General features: G+C 42.7%; 1 protein-coding gene and 1 pseudogene across 2 annotated transcripts; both read right to left on the minus strand.

The window, feature by feature from the left end:
- Window positions 1-15,491: 15,491 nt before the first annotated feature.
- On the minus strand, window positions 15,492-19,871 carry ran (RAN, member RAS oncogene family). Of its 2 annotated transcripts, none has more exons than XM_055927056.1 (7): window positions 19,783-19,871; window positions 18,795-18,858; window positions 18,585-18,669; window positions 18,029-18,154; window positions 16,388-16,575; window positions 16,044-16,214; window positions 15,492-15,875 (listed from the first exon to the last, which is right to left on the minus strand). In XM_055927056.1, the coding sequence occupies exons 2-7, from the start codon at window positions 18,825-18,827 to the stop codon at window positions 15,831-15,833; spliced, it is 648 nt and encodes a 215-aa protein (XP_055783031.1). In that variant the 5' UTR covers window positions 18,828-18,858; window positions 19,783-19,871; the 3' UTR covers window positions 15,492-15,830. The 2 variants fall into 2 exon arrangements, with proteins under 2 accessions (XP_055783031.1, XP_055783033.1); XM_055927058.1 differs by lacking the exon at window positions 19,783-19,871 and adding an exon at window positions 19,228-19,317.
- Window positions 19,872-19,966: 95 nt separating this feature from the next.
- LOC129858633 (NADH dehydrogenase [ubiquinone] iron-sulfur protein 8, mitochondrial-like) lies at window positions 19,967-26,451 on the minus strand (annotated as a pseudogene).
- Between the last annotated feature and the right edge of the window lie 92 nt (window positions 26,452-26,543).

Consider the following 26,543-nt stretch of genomic DNA (forward strand, 5'->3'; position numbering starts at 1 on the left):
TGGTAGAGTAGGTCGGGGCGTGACTGGGGGTTTTCTAGTTATTATTTTCTATGTGGGGTTCTAGTTTAGTTTTTCTATGTTGGTGTTTGGTATGATTCCCAATTAGAGGCAGCTGGCTATCGTTGTCTCTAATTGGGGATCATATTTAAGTAGCTTTTTTTCCACCTGTGTTTTATGGGATATTGTTTTGAGTTAGTGTATGTTTCACCTCTTAGTTACGGTTCGTTGTTTTGTTCTTGCTTTATTGTTTTGTGCGTTTCACTAAATAAAGATGTGGAACCCAGATCACGCTGCACGTTGGTCCGAGTATGCTTCAAACGATCGTGACATGTTCAAAAGAGGACATTTTATTATCATTTCTTTGTACTCCCTGATGAAGGCCATGCAGCCAAATGGGGTCGGGTGATTGTGGAGGCCAGGTCATCTGATGCAGCACTCTATCACTCTCCTTGGTAAAATAGCCCTTACACAAGCCTGAAGGTGTGTTGGGTCATTGCCCTGTTGAAAAACAAATGATAGTCCCACTTTGCAAACCAGAAAGGATGGCGTATCGCTGCAGAATGCTGTGGTAGCCATGTTAGTTAAGTGTGCCTTGAATTCTAAATAAATCACTGACAGTGTCACCAGCAAAGCATCCCTACACCTTCTCCTCCATGCTTCACGTTGGGAACCACACATGCGGAGATCATCCATTCACCTACTCTGCGTCTCACAAAGACACGGTGGTAGAAACCAAAACTCTCCAATTTGGAATCGTCAGACCAAAGGACAGATTTTCACCGGTCTAATGTCCATTTCTTGTGTTTCTTGGCCCAAGCAAGTCTCTTCTTATTGGTGTCCTTTAGTAGTGGTTTCTTTGCTGCAATTTGACCATGAAGGCCTGATTCACATGATGTTGAGATGTGTCTGTTTCTTGATTTCTGTGAAGCATTTATTTGGGCTGCAATTTCTGAGGCTGGTAACTCTAATGAACTTATCTTCTACAGCAGTGGTAACTCTGGGTCTTCCTCTCCTGTGACGGTCCTCATGAGAGCCAGTTTCATCATAGTGCTTGATGGTTTTTGCGACTGCACTTGAAGAAACTTTCAAAGTTCTTGAAATTTTCCGTATTGACAGACAATGTCTTAAAGTAATTGATGGACTGTCGTTTCTCTTTGCTTATTTGAGCTGTTCTTGCCATAATATTTTACCAAATAGGTCTATCTGCTGTATACCCCCCCACCTTGTCACAACACAACTAATGCTCAAACGCATTAAGATGGAAAGAAATTCTACAAATTAACTTTTAACAAGGCACACCTGTTAATTGAAATGCATTCCAGGTGACTATCTCATGAAGCTGGTTGAGAGAATGCCAAGAGTGTGCAAAACTGTCATCAAGGCAAATGGTGGCTACTTTGAAGAATCTCAAATATAAAATATATTTTGGTTTGTTTAACACTTTTTGGGTTACTACATGATTCCATATGTGTTATTACATAGTTTTGATGTCTTCACTATTATTTTACAACGTGGAAAATAGTCTTGAATGAGTAGGTGTGTCCAAACTTCTGACCGGTAATGTACATATATACTGAACAAAAATATAAACGTAACATTTAAAGTGTTTGTCCCATGTTTCATGAGCTGAAATAAAAGATCCCAGAAATGTTTCATACGCACATTTCTCTGAAATTCTGTGCACAAAATAATTTACATCCCTGTTAGGTGAGCATTGTTTCTTTGCCAAGAAAATTCATCCACCTGACAGGTGTGGCATATCAAGAAGCTGATTAAACAGCATTACACAGGTGCATATTCTGCTGGGGACAATAAAAGGCCACTGTAAAATGTTGTAAACAGACACTCAACAACACAATGCCACAGATGTCTCAAGTTTTGAGAAAGTTTGCAATTGGCATGCAGACTGCAGGAATATCCACCAGGGCTGTTGCCAGAGAATTTTATTTTAATTTCTCTATCATAAGCCGCCTCCAATTTGGCAGTACGTCCAACCGGCCTCACAATCGCAGACCTTGACAACCACGCCAGCCCAGGCCCTCTACATCCGGCTTCTTCACCTGCGGGATGGTCTGAGATGAGTCACCCAGACAGCTTATGAATCTGTGGGTTTGCACAACCTAAGAATTTTGGCACAAACTGTCAGAAACCGTCTGTGTGCTCATTGTCCTCACTAGGGTCTTAACCTGACTGCAGTTCGGCCTCAAAACTGACTTCAGTGGGCAAATACTCACCTTCGATGGCCACTGGCACGCTGGAGAAGTGTGCTCTTCACAGATGAAGCCGGGTATCAACTGTACCGTGCAGGTGGCAGACAAGGTGTATTGCGTTGAGTGGGCGAGGGGTTTGCTGATGTCAACATTGCAAAGAGCGTGCCCCTGTTGGCAGTGGGGTTATGGTATGGGCAACTTGAATGCACAGAGATAACGTGACGAGATCCTGAGGCCCATTGTCGTGCCATTTCTGCCACCATCACCTCATTTTTCAGCATAATGCACAGCCCCATGTCGCCAGGATCTGTACACAATTCATGGAAGCTGAAAATGTCTTAGTGCTTCCATGGCCTGCATACTCACCAGACATGTCAACCCTTGAGCATGTTTGGAATGCTCTGGATCTATGTGTGCGACAGCATGTTCCAGTTCCCGCCAATATCCAGCAACTTCACACAGCAATTGAAGAAGAGCGGGACAACATTCTACAGGCCACAATCAACAGCCTGATCAACTCTATGCGAAGGAGATGTGTCACGCTGCATGAGGCAAATGGTGGTCCCACCCGATACTGACTGGTTATCTGATGCACGCCCCTACCTTTCTGTATGGGAATGCATCGGCTTTCTGTGACCAACAGATTAATATCTGTATTCCCAGACGCGAAAGCCATAGATTAGAGCCTAATGAATATATTTCAATTGACTGATTTCCTTATATGAACTGTAACTCAGTAACATCTTTGAAATTGTTGCATGTTGCATTTATATTTTTGTTCATTTATCCACACTCAGAGCCTTGTGGGGATAGTTACGTATGTTGATTACTCTGAGACGCAACAATCCTGACACCAGGTGGTCTTTGAGACAAACTGCAACCTAATATAGTTGTGTGGGGACAACACAGCTTCAAGCCTGTGTTGGTAGTAGCACTAGCACCTCATACAGGGTGTCTCAAGAAAGACCTGCCAGGAGTCTGCAATGCAGCCATCCTCTGCAAACTGGATGTGCTATAATTGTCTCACATATTTGAGTTGTACCATTTAATACAATTGGGGAGGCAGGTAGCCTAGTGGTTAGAGCGTTGGACTAGTAACCAAAAGGTTGTTAGATCAAATCCCTGAGCTGACAAGGTAAAAATATGTTGTTCTGCCCCTGAACAAGGCAGTTAACCAACTGTTTCTGGGCCGTCATTGAAAATAAGAATTGTTCCTAGTAAAATAAAAAAATGTTTTAGTTCACCTGCTTTTATCCTTAGCTTTATCTTACCAGATGGTAGATATTCCCACTAGGACTTGTACATCAGTATACAGTATTTCTTAGATCAGGGGTATTCAACCGAGGGGCCACGGTCCCCTAGGGGTCCGTGGAGGTACTGCATGGGGGGGGGAAAAATATATACACTGAACAAAAATATAAACGCAACATCAAATCAAATGTTATTTGTCACATGCGCCGAATACAACAGGTAACCTTACCGTGAAATGCTTACTTATAAGCCCTTAACCAATAATGCAGTTTTAAGAAAATAGAGTTAAGAAAACATTTACTTAATAAACTAAAGTAAAAAAATATATATAAAAAAATATATAATAATAATAAATAAATAAATAATACTATAAAATAACAATAATGAGCCTATATACAGGGGGACTGGTACCGAGTCAATGTGCGGGGATACATGTTAGTCAAGGTAATTTGTACGTAGGGGTAAAGTGACTATGCATAGATAATAAACAGAGAGTAGTAGCAGTGAAAAAATAAAGGGTGGTGTCATTGCAAATAGTCCAGATGGCCATTTGATTAATTGTTCAGCAGTCTTATGGCTTGGGGGTAGAAGCTGTTAAGTAGCCTTTTGGACCTAGAATTGGCACTCTGGTTCCCGCTTGCCATGCAGTAGCAGAGAGAACAGTCTATGACTTGGGTGACTGGAGTCATTGCCAATTTTTTGGGCCTTCCTCTGACACCGCATAGTATGTAGGTCCTGGATGGCAGGAAGCTTGGCCCCAGTGATGTACTGGGCTGTACGCACTACCCTCTGTAGCACCATACGGTCGGATGACATACCAGGCGGTGATGCAACCGGCCAGGGTGCTCTCAATGGTGCAACTGTTGAAATTTTGGGGGATTCCGGGACCCATGCCAAATGTTTTCAGTCTCCTGAGGGGGAAAAGGCATTGTCGTGCCCTCTTCGCGACTTTCTTGGTGTGTTTGGACCATGATAGTTCGTTGGTGATGTGGACACCAAGGAACTTGAAACTCTTGACCCTCTCCACTACTTCCCTGTCGATGTGAATGGGGGTGTGTTCAACCCTCCTTTTCCTGTAGTCCATGATAATCTCCTTTGTCTTGCTCACGTTGTGGGAGAGGCACCACACTGCCAGGTCTCTGACCTCCTCGCTATAGGCTGTCTCATCGTTGTCGGTGATCAGGCCTACCACCGTTGTGTCGTCAGCAAACTTAATGATGGTGTTGGAGTCGTGCTTGGCCACGCAGTCGTGGGTGAACAGGGAGTACATTAGGGGACTAAGCACACTTATTGTCACGACTCCTACCGAAGGTGGCTCCCCTTCCTGTTCGGGTGGCACTCGGCGGTCGTCGTCACCGGCCTACTAGCTGCCACTGATCCCTTTTCCCCTTTCTGTTTATTAGTTTCACCTGTTTGTGTTTTAGGCTGATTAGTCGGGCTTTATTTACCGGGATTGTTTGGTGTACGTGTGTACACGTCTGTGAGGTACGGGTTTCCCATTTTTATGGGTTTTGCTGGACTGTTTAAGTCCCCCGTGTTTGGGGCATTTGTTTTGGTGTGCGCCCTGTGTTTCGTGGGGTTGGTTTATGTTCACCGTTTTTTGTGCATTAAAAGGTATAGCACTACCCTGAACTTTCTCCTTCCTGCGCCTGAATTCTCACCCACTACACCCCGGACGTTACACTTATGGCCTTATATAGCTCGTTGGGTGCAATCTTAGTGCCAGCGTCGGTTTGTGGTGGTAAATAGACGGCCACGAAAAATCTAGATGAAAACTCTCTTGGTAGATAGTGTGGTCTACAGCTTATCATGATTTACTCTACCGCAATACCTTGAGACTACCTTAATATTAGACATCGTATACCAGCTGTTATTGACAAATAGACACACACCCCCACCCCTCGTCTTACCGGACGTAGCTGTTCTGTCCAGCCGATGCACGGAAAATCCAGCTAACTGTATAGTATCCGTGTCGTCGTTCAGCCACGACTCAGTGGAACATAAGATATTACAGTTTTTAATGTCCCGTTTTTTGAATAGTCTCGAATGGATCTCATCCAGTTTATTCTCTATTGATTCTCACAAGGCACCCTGATCTCTGCCCCATGCATTTTCCTTATTTTCTTCATGCGATGTTTTCTTCATGCGGTGCATCCCAAAAATGCTCAATGGGTGAAATGTTTGAGCATTTTTGGGATGCACTGGATCAATGTGTAGGACAGCATGTTCCAGTTCCTGCAAATATCCAGCAACTTCACAAATCCATTGAAGAGGAGTGGGACAACATTCCATAGGCCACAATCAACAGCCTGATTAACTCTATGCGAAGGAGATGTGTCACACTGCATGAGACAAATGGAAATGTCTGATGAGTATGCAGGCCATGGAAGAACTGGGACATTTTCAGCTTCTAGGAATTGTGTACAGATCTTTGCAACATGGGGTCGTGCATTATCATGTTGAAACATGAGGTGATGGTGGCGGATGAATGGCACGACATTGGGCCTCAGGATCTTGTCACTTTATCTTTGTGCATTCAAATTGTCATCGATAAAATGCAATTGTCTTCATTGTCCGTAGCTTATGCCTGCCCATACCATAACCCCACCACAACCATGGGGCACTCTGTTCACAACGTTGACATCAGCAATCCGCTCGCCCACACAATGCCATCTGCCCAGTACAGTTGAAACCAGTATTCATCCGGGAAGAGCACACTTCTCCAGCGTGCCAGTGGCCATTGAAGGTGAGCATATGCCCACTGAAGTCAGTTATGACGCCGAACTGCAGTCAGGTCAAGACTATGGTGAGTACGACGAGCACACAGAGGAGCTTCCCTGAGACGTTTCTGACAGTTCTTTGCTTGTGCAACCCCACAGTTTCATCAGCTGTCCATGTGTCTGGTCTCAGTTGATCCCGCAGGTGTAGAAGCCAGATGGTGAGGTCTTGGGCTGGCGTCGTTACGCGCGGTCTACAGTTGTGAGGCCTGTTGGTCGTACTGACAAATTCTATAAAACAATGTTGGAGGCAGCTTATGGTAGAGAAATAAACATAAAAATCTCTGGCAACAGTGTGCCAGGCTGTATCACAACCGGCCGTGATTGGGAGTCCCATAGGGCAGCGTACAATTGTCCCAGTGTCTTTCTTTGTTCTGGCTGGTGTAGGCCATCATTGAATATCAGAATTAGTTCTTAACTTACTTGTCTAATTAAATCAAGTTTAAAAAAAAATTAAAACAGCTCTGCTGGACATTCCTGCAGTCAGCATGCCAATTGCACATTCCCAAAAAATTTGAGACATCTGTGGCATTGTATTATGTGACACAACTGCACATTTTAGAGTGTCCTTTTATTGTCCACAGCACAAGGTGCACCTGTGCAATGATTATGCCACTAAATCAGCTTTTTGATATGACACACCTGTCAGGTGGATGGATTATCTTGGCAAAAGAGAAATACATTTTTTGTGCGTATGGAAACTTTCTGGGATCTTTTACTGGGACCAACACTATACATGTTGCATTTGTATTATTGTTCAGTGTATATATAAAAAAGGACAAATATTTGTTTTTCAATGTTTTTTTGAATATCGCTAGCAACAACAAACTAAACAAATTGTGAAGGACGTACCTACAATAGAACAGAGGGGAATATAAGTTATTTCTAATGATGTCAACTTCATTTGTCAACTCCTAATATTGAGCAAATTGCACTCAATGGAGCTAATTACACTCACTGGAGTATCTGACATAGGCTTTGAAAAAGTACCCATGAGTACCAGTCATGGCAAGTGACGCTTCATTTTTGCCAACACATTGTTAACCTATGATTAAGCAGATAAACAGCTGCTATTGGCGAACATGTGTTTGGAGTAGGACAGGGACAATTATTGTATAATAATCATCTTAAAGAGATTCTCTGGCACCTTTGTATACTTTTTAGCCAGTATTTCTGAAGGTAGCACTCACGGGCCAAAAGTGGTCCCCGAAAATGTAATGTCACATGTCATTGCTCTTGAGCTGCTGTGTCCACTGAGCTGTTGGGCCCGCCCTGCAACATTTTACTATTTTATTAGATGCTCTTTTTGAGACTTAAAGTATTGAGGGCATACATTTTCGTACTGGTCCTCCTTGGGAATCAAACTCTGGCGTTGCAAGCGCCATGCTCTACTAAATGAGGCCCACGGGACCATCATCCTCATTGATAACACTGGGCAGACTTCTTGCTAGCTTTCACTCAAATGCGAGGGACTGAAGCTCATTGTCAATAACTCGAATTGCTAGGGGGCAATTGGGGGAAAATGTAGGGAAAATGGCGTGGCACAGCTTCAAGAAAACAGTTGCTTTCAAACTAGGGATTGTGTGGCTAATTGAGGTAAAACAGTAATTCTGCTCTTAGATTATGTCTGAATGAACTACACATTGACACATCCAGCCCAAAGCGGAATATAAAAATTAAAAAACTTTCTCACTCGCCAAAGTACTGGAGCATGTTTTAATTACATTAATTTCAGGGGGATTCAACTTTATATTCCAGTCAATATAGTTCACCCAATAATAGTTTTTGAGACTGGGATGTCACCAAAGCTGTATTGTACAGTGCATCCGGGAAGTATTCAGATCCCTTCCCCTTTTTCACATTTTGTTACGTTACAGCCATATTCTAAAATTGATTAAATAAAACATTTTCCTCATCAATCTATACACACTACTCCATAATGACGAAGTGAAAACAGATTTTTAGACATTTTTGCAAATTTATTAAAAATAAAAACCCAAAATACCTTATTTATATAAATATTCAGACCCTTTGCTCCCCCGGTAACTCAACCCTGCACCTTAGAGCAGGCCTGGGCAAAGGCCGGCTCCGGGCCGTATGCGGCCCACGAACTGATTCAATACGGCCCGCGGAATCATGCTCAGATCACATAAAGAATTTGCAATAGTAAAGTTTTGAAAAACGTATTTGTTATTCAAATTGAAATACTCGCTTTTGTGTAATTATTTATCTCCCACGCTTGTGGGACATTTATTTTGAAGGCACGAATAAACAACAACTGCAAAAGGACAGACAGTGACTGACAGACTGACACACGTCACAGTTACAAATAGTAGCTCGGTAGACATTGCGCAAAAATTAGTTTTCAAAGAAAATAAAAGTAGATAATGAATGAAGGGTGTTCCAGCAAGAGTGGACATCGAAATATTTCTTTATTGAGGTATCAGAGAAAGTTGTGTCCTTCGTGTGCAAAGAGAGCATCGCTGTCTTGAAAGACTACAACTTGTCCCGACACTTCCAGACGAAGTATGCAGAGAAATATAGGAATATGTCTTCTGAGCAGAGGGCAAGTGCATCGAAAGAGTTGCTTTCTCAGTTGCAAAAGCAGCACGGACTTCTAACAAAACTGCATTCAGCAAATGACGGAATTGCGAGAGCTAGCTATGTACTGTCCCACAAAATTGCTAAACATAGCAAGCCATTCACTGAGGGCGAATTAATTAAATTATGTTTAATTGACTCTGCAGCAGTACTTTGCCCCGAGAAGAGCTGTTCGTAAACGTTTCCCTGTCAAGACGAACAATGACTCGGCGTGTTGGGGACATCGTAGAGAATATGGAACAACAGTTGAAAAGGATTTCACCTATTTCTCATTGGCCCTGGATGAGAGCAGTGATGCACGTGACACAGCGCAGTTGTTGATATTCTTACGAGGCATAATCCCAGATTTGGAAATTACAGAGGAGTTTGCTTCGGTGCAGTCAATGAAGAGCACAACCACTGGGAAATATTTATAGGAGGAGGTTAATACGCGTGTGATGCAAAACTGTGACTGAGTTTTGAAAAGTTATCCAGTGTGACCACTGATGGGTGCCCAAATTTGACGGGAAAAAACGTTGGCCTTTTGAAAAGGATACAAGATCAAGTAGCTGAGCTGAACCCAGATCAGAAAATTATTTTCCTGCATTGCATTATTCATCAGGAGGTGCTCTGTAAACGTGTTCTGAAAATGAGCCATGTTTCTAAACAGTCACTAAAGTGGTCAACTTCATAAGATCTTTAAACCACAGGCAGTTTGTCTCACTGTTGGAAGAGAGAGTTGGGTCATGCAGATCTCCCCTACCACACAAACGTGAGATGGCTGAGTTTGGGGAAGGTGCTTATAAAAGGGTGTGGGACCAGAAGTCGGAGATTGCTGAGTTTTTGCAAATGAAAGGAAAATATGTGGATTTCTCCCAACTGCAAAATAAAGAACGGTTGGCTGATTTTGCCTTCACAGTCCGTGGACATCAAATCAAATGTTATTGGTCACATACACATGGTTAGCAGATGTTAATGTGAGCGTAGCGAAATGCTTGTGCTTCTAGTTCCGATCATGCAGTAATATCTAACAAGTAATTTAACAATTTCACAACAACTACCTTATACACACAAGTGTAAAGGAATTAATAAGAATATCTACATATAAATATATGGATGAGCGATGGCCGAACAGCAAGATGCAGTAGATGTTATAAAATACAGTATATACATGTGATATCAGTAATGTAAGATATGTAAACATTATTAAAGTGGCATTATTTAGAGTGCATTGTATAAAGTGACTAGTGATCCATTTATTAAAGTGGTCAGTGATTGGTCTCAATGTAGGCAGCAGCCTCTCTGAGTTAGTGATTGCTGTTTAGCAGTCTGATGGCCTTGAGATGGAAGCTGTTTTTCAGTCTCGGTCCCAGCTTTGATGCACCTGTACTGACCTCGCCTTCTGGATGATAGCGGGGTGAACAGGCAGTGGCTCGGGTGGTTGTTGTCCTTAATGATCTTTTTGGCCTTCCTGTGACATCGGCTGGTGTAGGTGTCCAGGAGAGCAAATAGTTTGCCCCCGGTGATGCGTTGTGTAGACCTCACTACCCTCTGGAGAGCCTTACAGTTGTGGGCAGAGCAGTTGCCATACCAGGCGGTGATACAGCCTGACAGGATGCTCTCGATTGTGCATCTGTAAAAGTTTGTGAATCTTTTTGGTGACAAGCCAAATTTCTTCAGCCTCCTGAGGTTGAAAAGGCGCTGTTGCACCTTCTTCACCACGCTGCCTGTGTAGGTGGACCATTTCAGTTTGTCCATGATGTGTACGGCCAGGAACTTAAAACTTTCCACCTTCTCCACTACTGTCCCGTCGATGTGGATAGGGGCTGCTCCCTCTGCTGTTTCCTGAAGTCCACGATCATCTCCTTTGTTTTGTTGATGTTGAGTGCCTCCCGGGTGGCGCAGTGGTCTAGGGCACTGCATCGCAGTGCTAGCTGCGCCACCAGAGTCTCTGGGTTCGCGCCCAGGCTCTGTCGCAGCCGGCCGCAACCGGGAGGTCCGTGGGGCGACGCACAATTGGCATAGCGTCGTCTGGGTTAGGGAGGGTTTGGCCGGTAGGGATATCCTTGCCTCAGTATGTAAAATGTAATAAAATGTATGCACTCTACTGTAAGTCGCTCTGGATAAGAGCGTCTGCTGAATGACTAAAATGTAAATGTAAAATGAGTGTGAGGTTATTTTCCTGACACCACACCCTCGAGGGCCCTCACCGTCTCGTCGTTGTGGGTAAACAATCACTGTAGTGTCGTTTTCAAACTTGATGATTGAGTTGGAGGCGTGCATGGCCACAGACTTCACTTCTCACACTGATTGAATAGTTTAAATAGTAATGCTGAGCTCTGTGTTTTTGTGCATACCGTTAAAAATAGTTCTGTGCGTGGTGCTGAATGCACAGTGTACGTTTCCTTCTGTGTAGTTCATTGCATATGTAATAATGAAAATACCTACTAAAAGGAGAACATGGATTTGGTTTATATCTGTGCATGTTAAAAAAGTAAAATAAGTAGCATATCTGGATGTGACTTACAGTAGATATATCTGGCAACACAGTCATACACATGATGTATAATCCTGTAATATGATTCTGGCCCACAATGGTAAAAATATATTCTAATGTGGCCCTCCATGGAAAATAATTGCCCTGGCCTACCTTAGAGTGCTGCCCTATATACACCGCTCAAAAAAATAAAGGGAACACTTAAACAACACAATGTAACTCCAAGTCAATCACACTTCTGTGAAATCAAACTGTCCACTTAGGAAGCAACACTGATTGACAATACATTTCACATGCTGTTGTGCAAATGGAATAGACAAAAGGTGGAAATTATAGGCAATTAGCAAGACACCCCCAATAAAGGAATGGTTCTGCAGGTGGTGACCACAGACCACTTCTCAGTTCCTATGCTTCCTGGCTGATGTTTTGGTCACTTTTGAATGCTGGCGGTGCTTTCACTCTAGTGGTAGCATGAGATGGAGTCTACAACCCACACAAGTGGCTCAGGTAGTGCAGCTCATCCAGGATGGCACATCAATGCGAGCTGTGGCAAGAAGGTTTGCTGTGTCTGTCAGCGTAGTGTCCAGAGCATGGAGGCGCTACCAGGAGACAGGCCAGTACATCAGGAGACGTGGAGGAGGCCGTAGGAGGGCAACAACCCAGCAGCAGGACCGCTACCTCCGCCTTTGTGCAAGGAGGTGCACTGCCAGAGCCCTGCAAAATGACCTCCAGCAGGCCACAGCAGTCGGGGGAGAAGGGCCTTGGTCAGGGAGGTGACCAAGAACCCGATGGTCACTCTGTCAGAGCTCCAGAGTTCCTCTGTGGAGATGGGAGAACCTTCCAGAAGGACAACCATCTCTGCAGCACTCTACCAATCAGGCCTCTATGGTAGAGAGGCCAGACAGAAGCCACTCCTCAGTAAAAGGCACATGACAGCCTTTTGGAGTTTGCCAAAAGGACTCTCAGACCATGAGAAATAAGATTCTCTGGTCTGATGAAACCAAGATTGAACTCTTTGGCCTGAATGCCAAGCGTCATGTCTGGAAAACTGGCACCATCCTTACTGTGAAACATTTTTATTTATTTAACTAGGCAAGTAAGTTAAGAATAAATTCTTATTTACAATGACGGCCTACCAGAAGGCAAAAGGCCTCCTGCGGGGACGGGGGCTAGAATTAAAAATATAGGACAAAACACACATCACGACAAGAAAGACACCATAACACTACATAAAGAGAGACCTAAGACGACAACATAGCATGGCAGAAACACATGAAAACACAGCATGGTAACAACATGGTAGAAACACGCTAGCAGCACAAAACATGGTACACACAGTATTGGGCACAGACAAGAGCACAAAGGGCAAGAAGGTAGAGACAACAATACATTAAACGAAGCAGCCACAACTGTCAGTAAGAGTGTCCTTGATTAAGTCTTTGAATGAAGATAAAACGATCCAGTTTGACTGTTTTTTGCAACTCGTTCCAGTCGCTAGCTGCAGCGAACTGAAAAGAGGAGCGACCCAGGGATGTGTGTGCTTTGGGGACCTTCAACAGAATGTGACTGGCAGAACAGGTGTTGTATGTAGAGGATGAGGGCTGCAGTAAGTATCTCAGATAGGGGGGAGTGAGGCCTAAGAGAGTTTAATAAATAAGCATCAACCAGTGGGTCTTGCGACATGTAGACAGAGATGACCAGTTTGCAGAGGAGTATAGCGCAGTGATGTGTCCTATCAGGAGCATTGGTGGCAAACCTGATGTCGATTGGTAACATCTAGCCGCTAGGAGAGCACCCTTACCTGCCGATCTATAAATTACGTGTCCGTAATATAGCATGGGTAGGATGGTCATCTGAATCAGGGTTAGTTTGGCAGCTGGGGTGAAAGAGGAGCGATTACGATAGAGGATGCCAAGTCATGATGGAACCTTAGCCTGCAACTTTGATATGTGCTGAGAGAAGGACAGTGTACTAGCTAGCCATACTCCCAAGTACTTGTATGAGGTGACTACCTCAAGCTCTAAACCCTCAGAGGTAGTAATCACACCGGTGGGGAGAGGGGGCATTCTTCTTACCAAACCACATCACCTTTGTTTTGGAGGTGTTCAGAACAAGGTTAAGGGCAGAGAAAGCTTGTTGGACACTAAGAAAACTTTGTTGTAGAGCTTTTAACACACTATCTGGGGAGGAGCCAGCTGAGTATAAGACTGTTTCATCTGCATATAAATGGATGAGAGAGCTTCCTACTGCTTGAGCTATGTTGTTGATGTAAATTGAGAGGAGCGTGGGCCTAGGATCGAGCCTTGGGTTACTCCATTGGTGACAGGCAGTGGCTGAGACAGCAGATGTTCTGACTTTATACACTACACACTTTGAGAGAGGTAGTTATCAAACCAGGCCAAAGACCCCTCAGCCACCAATACTCCTTAGCCGGCTCACAAGAGTGGAGCACCTTTAACGTTGCAGTGACATCCATAACCTGAGCGGAAACCAGATAGCATACCGAGAGAATACTATAGACATCAAGAAAGTCAGTCGATTATTGACAAGTTTTCCAACACTTGATAAACAGGGCAAAATAGAGATAGGCCTATAACAGTTAGGATCAGCTTGATCTCCCCCTTTAAAATAAAGGATGCACCGAGGCTGCCTTCCAAGCAATGGGAACCTCCCCAGAGAGGAGACAGGCTTGGCGATGAGGGGCAGCAATCTGAAAGAATAAAGGATCTAAATCAGATGTTTTTTGGTGACAAGTTTGAGCTCCTTTAGCACCTTGGACTCAGTGACCACCTGCAGGGAGAACCTTTGTAGAGGGGTAGGGGGAAAAGAGGGAGGAGCATTGGGGATAGTCATATTAGAAGACTTGGGAGATGAGGAAATGTTGGATGGGCAAGGAGGCATAGCAGTCAAATAGGAATCCTGACAATGTGGTGGTGATTCGAGCTCAGCCATCCCTCCTTGTAAGTAACAACCACAACAACATTAAGGGACATGGGCAGCTTTGAGGGTTTATTCTCATGGTGGCAGCATCATGCTGTGGGGATTTTTTTTCAGAGGCAGAGGCTGGGAGACTAGTCAGGATCAAGGGAAAGATGAGAGCAAAGTAGAAAGATCCTTGATGAAAACCTGCTCCAGAGTCCTCAGGACCTCAGACTGGGGCGAAGGTTCACCTTCCAACAGGACAACGACCCTAAAGCACACAGCCAAGACAACGCAGGTGTGGCTTCGGAACAAGTGTCCTTGAGTGGCACAGCCAGAACCCGGACATGAACCCAATCGAACATCTCTGGAGACCTGAAAATAGCTGTGCAGCGACACTCCCCATCCAACCTGACAGATCTTGAGAAAACATGCAGAGGAGAATGGGATAAACTCCACAAATACAGGTGCGCCGAGCTTGTAGCGTCATACCCAAGACCCGAGGCTGTAATAGCTGCTTCAACAAATTACTGAGTAAAGGGTCTGAATACTTAAATGTGATAAACATTTCACAATTCTAAAAACCTGTTTTTGTTTTGTCATTATGGGGTATTGCCTAGATTGAGTGGAAAACTTATTCATTTTAGAATTAGGCTTCAACAAAATTCTAATAAGTCAATGGGTCTGAATACTTTCAGAAGGCACTGCATTAGTTAGGTATGCCGTAGTTTTATTCATTAGGCACTGTCTTTCCAAGATGCATTACAAGCGCATTTTTTAAATGGCAAGTACAACTGGTTATTTGCATGACAATGGCCAGTTACCCATAATTCCGTACTCTTCACAGCCCCAGTTTTGCATTACCTTTGTAGCCAATAGGCTCCGTTTACACTTCTTCCAATTATGTGGGGAGGACAAAATAATGTATATACATTTTTAAATGTTGATTACTAATCCTTGCTATTATCATTCACCGGATGATTAAGACAAGACTATGGGAATAAACATTTTGCCAACATGAGGGGGCCCCCGTGAAAGAAAAGGATTTAGACCGGTCTTGCATCAAATCCCTTAATTCTTCAGTCTAATTGGTAAGTAATTTATGAAGGAACCTGCAGTAATTTACTCAGATTTTAAATGGAATTGACTCCAACCCTGGCCTCTTATCAGCTACTTAAGATTTGTGTCTACCGTGCTTAACGTCTACCCCCTAGCCACACGTTAAAACATTTAGCAAAACAATGAATCAGAACTGCATTTTATATTGAGAATGTTTTTATTCAAAGTTTATTCCCCCCCCCCAAGTGCTTCCGGTCAGCCGGCCTTAGCCCAGCGTGTGTGCCGGGGAAGGGCAGAGGGTGGTGCTTGATGATGGTGAGTAACATTGCCATGCCAACACTAGGGCGGTGTGTCTTACAGTGAAACTAGAGAACCACACGACTTCACCATGTTTGTATTTCTTTCCGTTTTAAAACACAAGCAAAACAAAAAAAATAGAGTTCAAAAATAAATCTGCAACGGGATTTTACAGTAAAGGGGCCAAACTCAGACAACTTCCTGCCACGCGGGGGTAGGGGGGGGGTCATAGGTAACAGGTTAAAGGTCATCATCTTCATCTGGGAGCGCTGTTTCTGATGCAACCTGGAGGGCGGAGAAAGTGAATAACTGTTATGACGATACACCATTTACAATCAGCAACATAACTAAAGACCTTGATATGTAATCTAGCCAATTTCATCTGATAACATTTGACAGTCTGGTCTCTATGCAGTCCATCTACCAGTGCTGGGCCACTATAGTTCTACTCACTTTGAGGTCGTGCTCGTACTGCGCGGCGAGGGAGGGGTCCATGAGGATCTCTGGGGGGGCGAGGGCGGGCATGGCCACAAACTCCAGGTTGGGGTCTCCAATCAGCTTCCGTGCTAGCCACAGGAAGGGCTTCTCAAAGTTGTAATTACTCTTAGCAGAGATGTCATAGTACTGAGAGAGAAGGGGTGAGAATGAGAAGAGACGATTATCATCACCTTGCTGTGGTGCACAAGGTCACAAATGTTGCTTGTTTACCCATTATTATAATCAGGGCTAGTCTTTCAGTTTGCACAGAAACACACTGCATAAGAACAGTCTACTGTAATAAAGCGTGTAATAATTACCTGGAGGTTCTTCTTGCGATGGAATACGATGCTCTTGGCTTTGACTTTCCGGTCTTTGATGTCCACCTTGTTGCCGCAGAGGACTATGGGAATGTTCTCACAGACACGCACCAGGTCACGATGCCAGTTGGGTACGTTCTTGTAGGTGACTCGAGACGTGACGTCAAACATGATGATCGCACACTGTGCTGGAGAGTGGAAAGTGAGAGTACAAAGTAGGAGTGGAGAGAAAAGCACAGATGGAGTGAAGAGTCAAAGAAAGCAAGAGAAGGATGTAGAGGTAGAGTGACAACATGAATCTACTCAACACAGCATCCTTAGAGGGGGAAGTGGTTACTAGAGATCAACCGATTAATTAGGACCGATTTTAAGTTTATAACAAATCGGTAATCAGCATTTTTGGGCGCCGATTATATTGCAGTCCACGGGGAGACTGCGTGGCAGGCTGACCACCTGTTAAGCGAGTGCAGGCAGCGAGGAGCCATGGTAAGTTGCTTGCTAGCATTAAACTTATCTTATGAAAAACAATCAAATTACACATGGTTGATGATATTACTAGTTTAACTAGCTTGTCCTGCGTTGCATATAATCAATGCAGTGCCTGAAATTGTGTCACTTCTAGGCAGCAGTTTGTGACGCCTAGCTTGTTGCGAACTGTGTGAAGACCATTTCTTCCTAACAAAGACCAATTAATTTGGCAGAATTTTACACAATTATGAAATAACATTGAAGGATGTGCAATGTAACAGCAATATTTAGACTTAGGGTTGCCACCCGTTCAATAAAATATGGAACGGTTCCGTATTTCACCAAAAGAATAAACATTATTTTTTATTATACGTTTCCGGATTTGACTATATTAATGACTTATGGCTCGTATTTTTGTGTTTATTATAATTAAGTCTGATTTGATATTTGATAGAGCAGTCTGAGCGGTGGTAGGCAGCAGCAGGATCGTTAGCATTCATTCTAACAGCACTTTCCTGCGTTTGCCAGCAGCTCTTCGCAACGCTTGAAGCACAGCTCTGTTTATGACTTCAAGCCCATCAACTCCCGAGATTAGGCTGGCAATACTAAAGTGCCTATAAGAACATCCAACAGTCTATGAAAGTTTATGAAATACAAATGGTATAGAAAAATAGTCCAATAACTACAACCTAAAACTTCTTAACTGGGAATATTGAAGACTCATGTTAAAGGGAATCACCAGCTTTCATATGTTCTGAGCAAGGAACTTAAACGTTAGCTTTTTTACATGGCACATATTGCACTTTTACTTTTTTCTCCAAAACGGAGAAAAAATTATTCAAACAGCATTATTTAAACCAAATTGTAGATGTTTCATTATTTGAGACTAAATTGATTTTATTTAAGTATTATATTAAGTTAAAATGCAAGTGTTTATTGTTCATTCACACTTGTTGTAATTGGCATTACACACACACAAAAAAACGTGAAAAGACTGATTAATCGGTACCGCCTTTTTTGTTCCTCCAATAATCGACCGACCTCTAGTGGTTACCCATTGTTAGAATAGCTATTGTCATTCATTAGTTCCTTTTTAGTAACTAGAGTTAGAGTTCTTCCTCCTGGTCATGAGAAACTCTAGGATAAGCTAATAAGTATCGTGTTATACCATACCTTGGATGTAGTAGCCGTCTCTGAGCCCTCCAAACTTCTCCTGCCCGGCTGTGTCCCACACGTTGTATTTGATGGCCCCTCTGTTAGTGTGGAAGACCAGCGGGTGCACCTCCACTCCCAGAGTGGCTAGAAGGAAGGAAAGGGGAGAATAGAGGGGAAACCCAACAGGAGAAACGAGGGGAGAGATAGCAAGAAATAAGGGAGAGAAAGTTGGGGTGCAAAGGAGAAATGATGAGAGGAGATAGACAGTTTAGTAACACTGGAGATTAGAAGATGCTAGAATGGTGGCTGTTTGTTTCATTCAGTGTCACACCCTTGCTGCACATTGCCATCTGGTGCCTCCATGTATCCTCTCATATTGGAGGCCTCTGCATTTTGACAGTTGAATCTGCCAACATTGCTCCCTCCCAATGACAAACTCTGATGAAGCATTCTACTATTACAGGCTGTGTGCAGAGGCCTAACACCCAGTTATCATCCCATGTGGCTGTGTTCTCAATATAAAAAAACAACAATGTGTTGTTTAAGTAATTACATGCCGATGGGAGTGACTTACCAACATATTTCTTCTCAAACTCGCCCGTCAAATGTCTTTTGACGAAAGTGGTCTTTCCCGTTCCTCCATCGCCAACCAACACAAGCTGAGAGGGGAAGAGGGATAGAAGTTGAAACATAGGTGAAAACAGCAGCTAACCACTCATGACCAAACATATAATCCAATTTCATGCTCTAAAACCGTTGACGTCTGAGATATAATAGCCCTCACCTTGAACTGGACCTGTGGCTCGCCTTCTGCCATTGTTAAATGTGTCGTGGATTTTGATGTTCTCCTAAAAATAGAACAAGGCGCCGGAATGGTTACGTTAACCAGTTACATGACCCATCTACACAGGTTAACTATCTACAGAGTTAACTGGTTTGCTAACTATTTTCTGATGATGGGATCGTTCAACTACAACAAACTAACTTTCGACATATCGAGACAGCAGCACGCGCCCAGGAACTAGCTGCTAGCTAAACAACAAGTAACCTCGCTAGCTAACGCTTGTTTTTGGGCGGCTTTTATTTTATCAACTTCTTCCAAATACATTGCATATTTTCAGACATCTGACACGATATTTAAACGTGTAAACAATCAGAAGTATTACAACCTAAATGCAGAAATATATGCTTTCTAAATAAAATTGTTTTATTTGTACCTAGCACAGCGTGCATCCTCAACGCAGAGAAAGGCTAGCTAACAGTTAGCATTTGATGAGTACGCCATTGATTCAGCAGGCTGAGGCTGCCGCACTTTTCTAGTTTCGACTGGAACAATGTCTGTGCAACGCTAAAATCAGTCCCCCGTTTAGCTAAAAGACTAACGTTTGTTGTCTAACAAACTAACTCCGTCTCAAAGCACACAACTGGTCTAATGTTATTTGTATTGTCAATAACAATAGTTAGTTTCAATTGCAGAAACAACAAATCAGGTAGTCTCGCAATCCAGTTAGCTAGCATTTCGCCAACAGAACCACTTATCACAAAGCTAACGTTCGCTGCAAGCTAACATGGTAGCTAACGTTCGCTAGCATGGGCTTGGAAATCAATAAAATTGTCTAATAACTTCGCATACTATCAACATAACTACTAAACTGAGTGTATAAGTACACCAACAACGTACTTTAGTGTCTCCGACTAAACCAATTTTTATTCACAAAGATTAAAAAATGAATTTAGACAAGCATCACATCAGGAAAAATGTTCAGACTCACCAGCGTTGAAACGAAGAGAAAAAGAGTAAATGGCTGCGTTCGCGGGAGATTCAGCGTGGAATTGAGTCAGTTTCCGCCCATGTCATGTGATCAAGGCCAGCAATGCAATGCTTTTTGTTACAACTCCCGATGATATCATACAGGCACAGATGTAGGATCCTAATTTGAGCCAGTATGCTAGAACAGAAAAATAATCCTGCAGCAATAGGAAATGCATATTAGTATGTCGATTATAATTAATGGACATTTTTGTAGGGGTTGATACATTTTTCAGTAGGGCAAATCGAGCTACAGTATCGACAGGGCCAAGATATCACTTTTAAACTTCTTCCAAAAGTGGATGAAAAGATACACAAAAAAAGGCCTTCAAAAAAATAAATATTTTCTTCATACAAATACAGTACATAACCTACAATTTCATCTACAATTATAATACTTTAAAGTTTTTGTTAATGACAAAATGTGCATCAAAATGTGCATCAAATAATGATTAATGTGCAATTTTTGTGTGCACTTTTACACTTGTGTGTTTTTTTTCCCTTTGACACTGGCTCTCCATGTTAAATGTATGATCTAAGGCTTTGTTTGTTTGTGTAATATTCATTGACATTAGATTGTCTTAGTGTTTACGGTATGCATAGTATATGTAGTTAGGTTGGTTTGCCAGTACGATGGTCTATCTATAGAGGTAGTCTGCCTGTATGTTGGCAGCAATTTCCGACTCCCACTGATCTCCATTGTTCAGTAGCTTCTCTTTGTTGTACAGCAACTCCCCGTGGGTCTCTGTGGCAAACTCAAAGTTTGGACCCTGAGGGACATGAAAGAGAGAAATAAGTCCAGAAACCCTTAGCCCTTGAATAATCCAGAAGTTCTGGAATAGGCTGCTGAATTTTCTGTTCTAGAATTTGACAAACTGAGAGAGAGTGATATTTCCCTCAGATTACAGAGACCCATAAAGAATTTGAAAACAAATCCAATTTCGATAAACTCCCATAACTATGTATACCTTTATTTAACTAACTAGGCAAGTCAGTTAAGAATAAATTCTTATTTTCAATGACAGCCTAGGAACAGTGGTTAACTGCCTGTTCAGGGGCAGAATGACAGATTTGTACCTTGTCAGCTCAGGGGTTTGAACTTGCAACCTTTCAGTTACTAGTCCAACACTAGGTTACTAGTCCAGGTTACTAGTCCAACACTAGGCTACCCTGCCGCCCCATCTATTAGGTGAAATACCGCAGTGTGCCATCACAGCAGCAAGATTTGTGACCTGTTGCCACAAGAAAAGGGCAACCAGTGAAGAACAAACACCATTGTAAATACAACCCATATTTATGTATGTTTATTCTCCTTTTTGCAATTTAACTGTATGTACATCATTACAACACAGTACATAGCCATAATATGACATTTGAAAAGTCTCTATTCCTTTGAAACTTTTGTGAGTGTAATGTTTACTGTACAATTTTATTATTTATTTAACTTTTGTTTATTATCTATTTCACTTGCTTTGGCAATGTAAACATGTTTCCCATGCCAATAAAGTCCATTGAATTGAAAAAAAGAAAGAAAGAGATGGGTTGTGAGCTGTTTACCTCCACAATAGCATCATCAGGGCAGGCCTCCTGGCAGAAGCCACAGTAGATGCACTTGGTCATGTCAATGTAATAGCGAGTGGTCCTCCTGCTGCGTCTGCACGTGTCTCAACCTCAATGGTAATGGCCTGTGGCAGACACAAGGGGCAGCAGAGAGAGGACTTATTGAACAGGAGGAGGGAATGTCAACCATGTGAACTCTATGGGGCTCTATTGAGCTGTGCAGGAGGGTAGGAAATTACCTGGGGGGGACTTACCTGGACTTTATAGGGGTTACCTGGTTGGGGTAGCATTCCATAGTAAAGTATATGAAGTTACCTATACCCTGGGTAATGTTGTGGACTGCAGGTACATACAATCAAGTATTACTGATATATAGGCCTATATACAGTAGTTTGTAGTACCAGTGTGTATATTGACCAGGGCATTGAGGGCAGTGTAGTGCATTGCCAGTGCCAGTGTGTGTATAGGGTACAGTAGGTGTATATAAGGTCACCTGGGCAGGGCAGACAGCCTCACACAGCTTGCAGGCGATACAATGCTCCTCTCCGTTGGGGTACCGGCGCAGAGCGTGTTCACTACGGAAACGAGGAGACAGGGGACCCTTCTCAAACGGGTTAATTGATGGTAGCGGGCTCGCGGAAAAGGTAACTCATAGTCATCCCCAAACCTGGAGGAGTGTGGGAAGACAGGTAAAGGAATGTTATAGAATTTATTAAACAAGAGACAAAATTGACAAATGCTACAGCACAACAGCAGAGTCATGTCTTAAGTGTAACACTAATTATTGCCTTCTGGTAGTGCTATGAAGTCCAAAAGTTATGGGCAGAGTTAGAAAGCTGGCTGTCAGTTTTACAATGTAAATTTACTTTTAATCGGTCTATTGGCATACCTCAAGACATGGCATATGGGGGTGCAGTGAGATACCCAATGGGTTGGACAATATTATTTTCCTCACTTATATTGAAGAAGCTATTACTTAAATAATTATACTCCACTGTTAAGAGAATGGAAGAAGCAAATGCTTTATTATTTAAATATTGAAACAAATCTGGCTACAGACAGAAACAACATAACACAATTTTAAGTCATTTGGGGCAGTCTTACAAGTATTAGAAACAACATTGGGGATGGATATGGTGGGAAATGTATGTAAACGTTAAGTTGTTTATCGTTTTTGTCTATGTATGATTGTTTTTTTTGTTGTAAAAAAATAAAGCCACAAATTGTCAAATAAAATACAACAAAAAATATGTTATTTAGGCCTATGGTGTGTGTGTGTGTGTGTGTGTGTGTGTGTGCGTCACCTCTGAAGAGCTCGGTCCACAGGAGAGTCTGAGCAGCTCGGTCTGTGATTGACCTCATATCAAGGGGCAGCTCTTTGGCATTCACATACTCTACACAGACAGACAGAGAAAGAGAGAGAAGAGAAGAGAGGCAGATAATGTGAAAGGGGGATGCCTAGTCAGTTGCACAACTGAAATCATTCAACCGAAATGTCTCTTCCACATTTAACCCAAACCGTCTGAATCAGAGAGTTGCGGGGGGCTGCCCTAAATCAGTAGCACAATCAATTGTGTTATTGCTACTAAATATCAACATTTGTGTTACTTACTGTACATCCCTCTCTGTATACTGAGGCTGAAGTGTCGAACCAAGGCAAGGCTGTTGACTGCAAAGACGCCTAACAAAGAAACAGAGAGGAGAGTGACACAGGTATCCATCACCCCCAAATTAAGGCAGACTGTCATAAGGATGCAATGCAAGTCCACAATTCACTAACATTGGAAGCTTCAGGGCAATTAGATTTAGAGGTGTCTCTTGTTACCTGGCCTGGAGCAGTAAAGCACACAATGCAGTAGACATCACAGAAAGAAGAAACTGGAGAGAGAGTGAAAGAGAGAGATGGAGCATTTGTTGAAAAGTAAATGAGTCAAATAGACCAAATATTGGATTCTGATCCCACATGTCCAGCAGCAGAAAAAAAACATTCTATGTGACCTCCAGTGAGCACATCCTAAACACAGACGCTATTTGCGAGTGTGTAAAGCGGTGAACAGACTGCCAGGCAGCTGATTTACCCTGCACTTTCCTAATCTCCCGTCCCCAATCTGGCCCTTACATCATACTGACCTTACAAATAAATGTCATAAAATTGTAGCCGCACGAACATTTAGGCCTGCAGCATAGGATACTACTGTAGCAATAAATATGGTTAATGTCACTGGCAAACAAAGTTGAAAGGAAAGGCGTGCAGATTATCGTAAATCTGGCACAGTGGATATAACATTAACTGGCTATGATTTGATGAATAAACCCTAAGGAAAAACGGTTCTATAATTTAAAAAAAAAAGTTGAATAATAAGGCACGGTTGGCTATATGAGCTGTCTGTAGTTTATGACAGGTGAAGCGGGTCCGGTCAATAATAATTACATGCTACGCACTTGAATATTGCTGTCCAAACCTGACAGATAACTTCCCAAGTATCCGACAAGCGGCGCTCAGTATATCCTTATATTTTCTGAGCACTGATAGTAATTGGAAATGCAGGAATACGATTAAAAAACGAAATAAACATGATAAAGTACTACTTTGTAATATATAACTGTAAACAGCATCAATCATTGTAAAGATATATAAATAAACCCACCCGCATGACTCGAGCGGCAGCAGTCACAACTCGATTACACCGACAGTGTTTTGCGCGAAATATTATGCAGCATCATCTGGTTATGTATGCAACAAAAGTTCAACATTCACATTCAAACTGTCTACTTATACAGTTTAACGCATACGTTCGATAAATCCAACATATGCACTGCAACTGCCTCTGCAGCGCAATGCTGCAAGGCAAACGCAGCTTTTCATTGGAAATGAATGTAATGCTGGTGTACCAAAATGAAATGACCCTGTCGGCGTGGTATATGCATCAAACTCTATGCGCAAACGGCTTGACATAAAGGGTAGCAGAAGGTGAAAGTTGAACTTTTGTTGCACATACAGTACCAGTCAAAAGTTTGGACACACCTACTCATTCAAGGGTTTTTCTTTATTTTTACTATTTTCTACATTGTAGAATAATAGTGAAGACATTACAACTATGACATGAACAGTGGCAACCCATCATTCAGGGCATTTAGGGCAGAGCACTTTTTTTGCATGTTATTTTGGCATTAATATGTGTCGCATATATCAGTTTGCAAACTATGTTAAAAAAAAGAGAGTATATAATTGAAATAATAAAGCCGCATTCAAACATGGTCTCTTTTTGGTTTTCTTGAGTAACTCAGCTCCAAAATGCAGGTGTTTCCGCCTAGCTCAGTGGTGGTGGGGCGAGCCAGCAGAAAAAAGAAGTATTGCTCCTGATTGGCTCAGTGTTCTGTCACTCATGGGGACACTACCTCACAGGCCAAGTCTAAGTCTAATTTTCTCCTTCTCTCTTTCTTTCTCTCGGAGGACCTGGGCCCTAGGACCATGCGTCGGGACTGCCGCCCGTGGTGACTCCTTGCTGTCCCCAGTCCGCCTGGCCTTGCTGCTATTCCAGTTTCAGCTGTTCTGCCTGCGGTTATGGAACCGCCACCTGTCCTAGACCTGTTGTTTTTCAACTCTTAATGATCAGCTATGAAAAGCCAACTGAAAATTATTCATGATTATTATTTGACCATGCTTGTCACTTATGAACATTTTTGAACATCTTGGCATAGTTCTGTTATAATCTCCACCCGACACAGCCAGAAGAGGACTGGCCACCCCTTATAGCCTGGTTCCTCTCTAGGTTTCTTCCTAGGTTTTGGCCTTTCTAGGGAGTTTTTCCTAGCCACCGTGCTTCTACACCTGCATTCTAGCTGTTTGGGGTTTTAGGCTGGGTTTCTGTACAGCACTTCGAGATATTATCTGATGTACGAAGGGCTATATAAAATAAAATTGATTGATTGATTGATTGATTAAGTGCTTAGTGAGAGCTGACATCCAAAAATGTCAGCCCTTTGAGAACGCTGCGTGTTACACATCCGGTGTCAGGATAAATAAAAAGCAAGGTCTGCTAACTTTCTTTAATTATGTTTAATTACCGCAAACAATGAATGGCAAATGCAATTTTCGTATATACGGGTTCGCTGTATCACCGCGCAGGGTAAACAGGGAACTGGCAGGAAGTACGTAAACAGCTGTTCTTATACCGTGATGACGTAGTTCCAACGCGTCTGTTGGCCTATCACAGTAGAGGCTGGGCGCGGTTTAGACTTTGCCCCGCCTTTGCTGGCCCTCGGACTTGTCCAAGCCCCTTGGCGCTTTCCTTTGTCCACATCTGGTTGCTGGGTAGATTAGCTCCGTCTTGTGTCTCCCCTTGATTCTTCACTCACACAATTCCTAATATGGTACGGAACAGTCTCCCAACCACCCTGGTTGGCCTAGAGTGATGCACCCCTCCCCTCTCCAGACTGACCACAGCTTTTATGGCCTGTGTTGGTCAGTCCTTACACACCTACACACACACACCCATCTGTATTGTTTGTGTGTGTGTGTAACAAAACAACATTCATCTTCAAACAATATGCTAACAGGCTATAGTGCATAAACATAAATCCTAACACCTTTGAGTCCTGCCATAGAGTTATATTATAAGTGCCCTTCCAAGAAGGCTCAAGGTCATTGGCCACAGATAAAATGACATCAAATCACATTATATGTACAGTAGCTTTGATTGGACTGATCATTTCAACATCTTACTTTCAAAATCTTAGCTAGCATTCATCATCATGAATCAAGTCTACAATCTACTGGCAAATCATTTTTAATCTTTGTCATATGAAGAGAAATAATGAAGAGAATTTATAGATAAAATGTATCGGTGCTCATCGGCCATTGGACATACCCATTACACAACAAGTTGGAAATCGCAAATTCAACAATGAGTGGTTTGGAAGTAATCAGTGGCTAATTGCAAGCATTGCAAAGCAATCACTGGCCTGCTACTTAGTGGAGTGGCTGACCGAGGTAAAGACAGTTACAGGTAGGATATTCAACGGATTTTTGCCTGTAGTTTTCCTTACGTCCACCAGGGACCGTCAACATAGTTACAAATCAAAATTTTCAAATTTCAATAGCTCTTTAAACATTACAACAACACTTTCAAAACTGGTTGTAGCTAACCCGATGGCATAGAC

Source organism: Salvelinus fontinalis, chromosome 6 (assembly GCF_029448725.1).
Source record: "Salvelinus fontinalis isolate EN_2023a chromosome 6, ASM2944872v1, whole genome shotgun sequence".
NCBI classification, from domain to species: Eukaryota; Metazoa; Chordata; class Actinopteri; order Salmoniformes; family Salmonidae; genus Salvelinus; species Salvelinus fontinalis.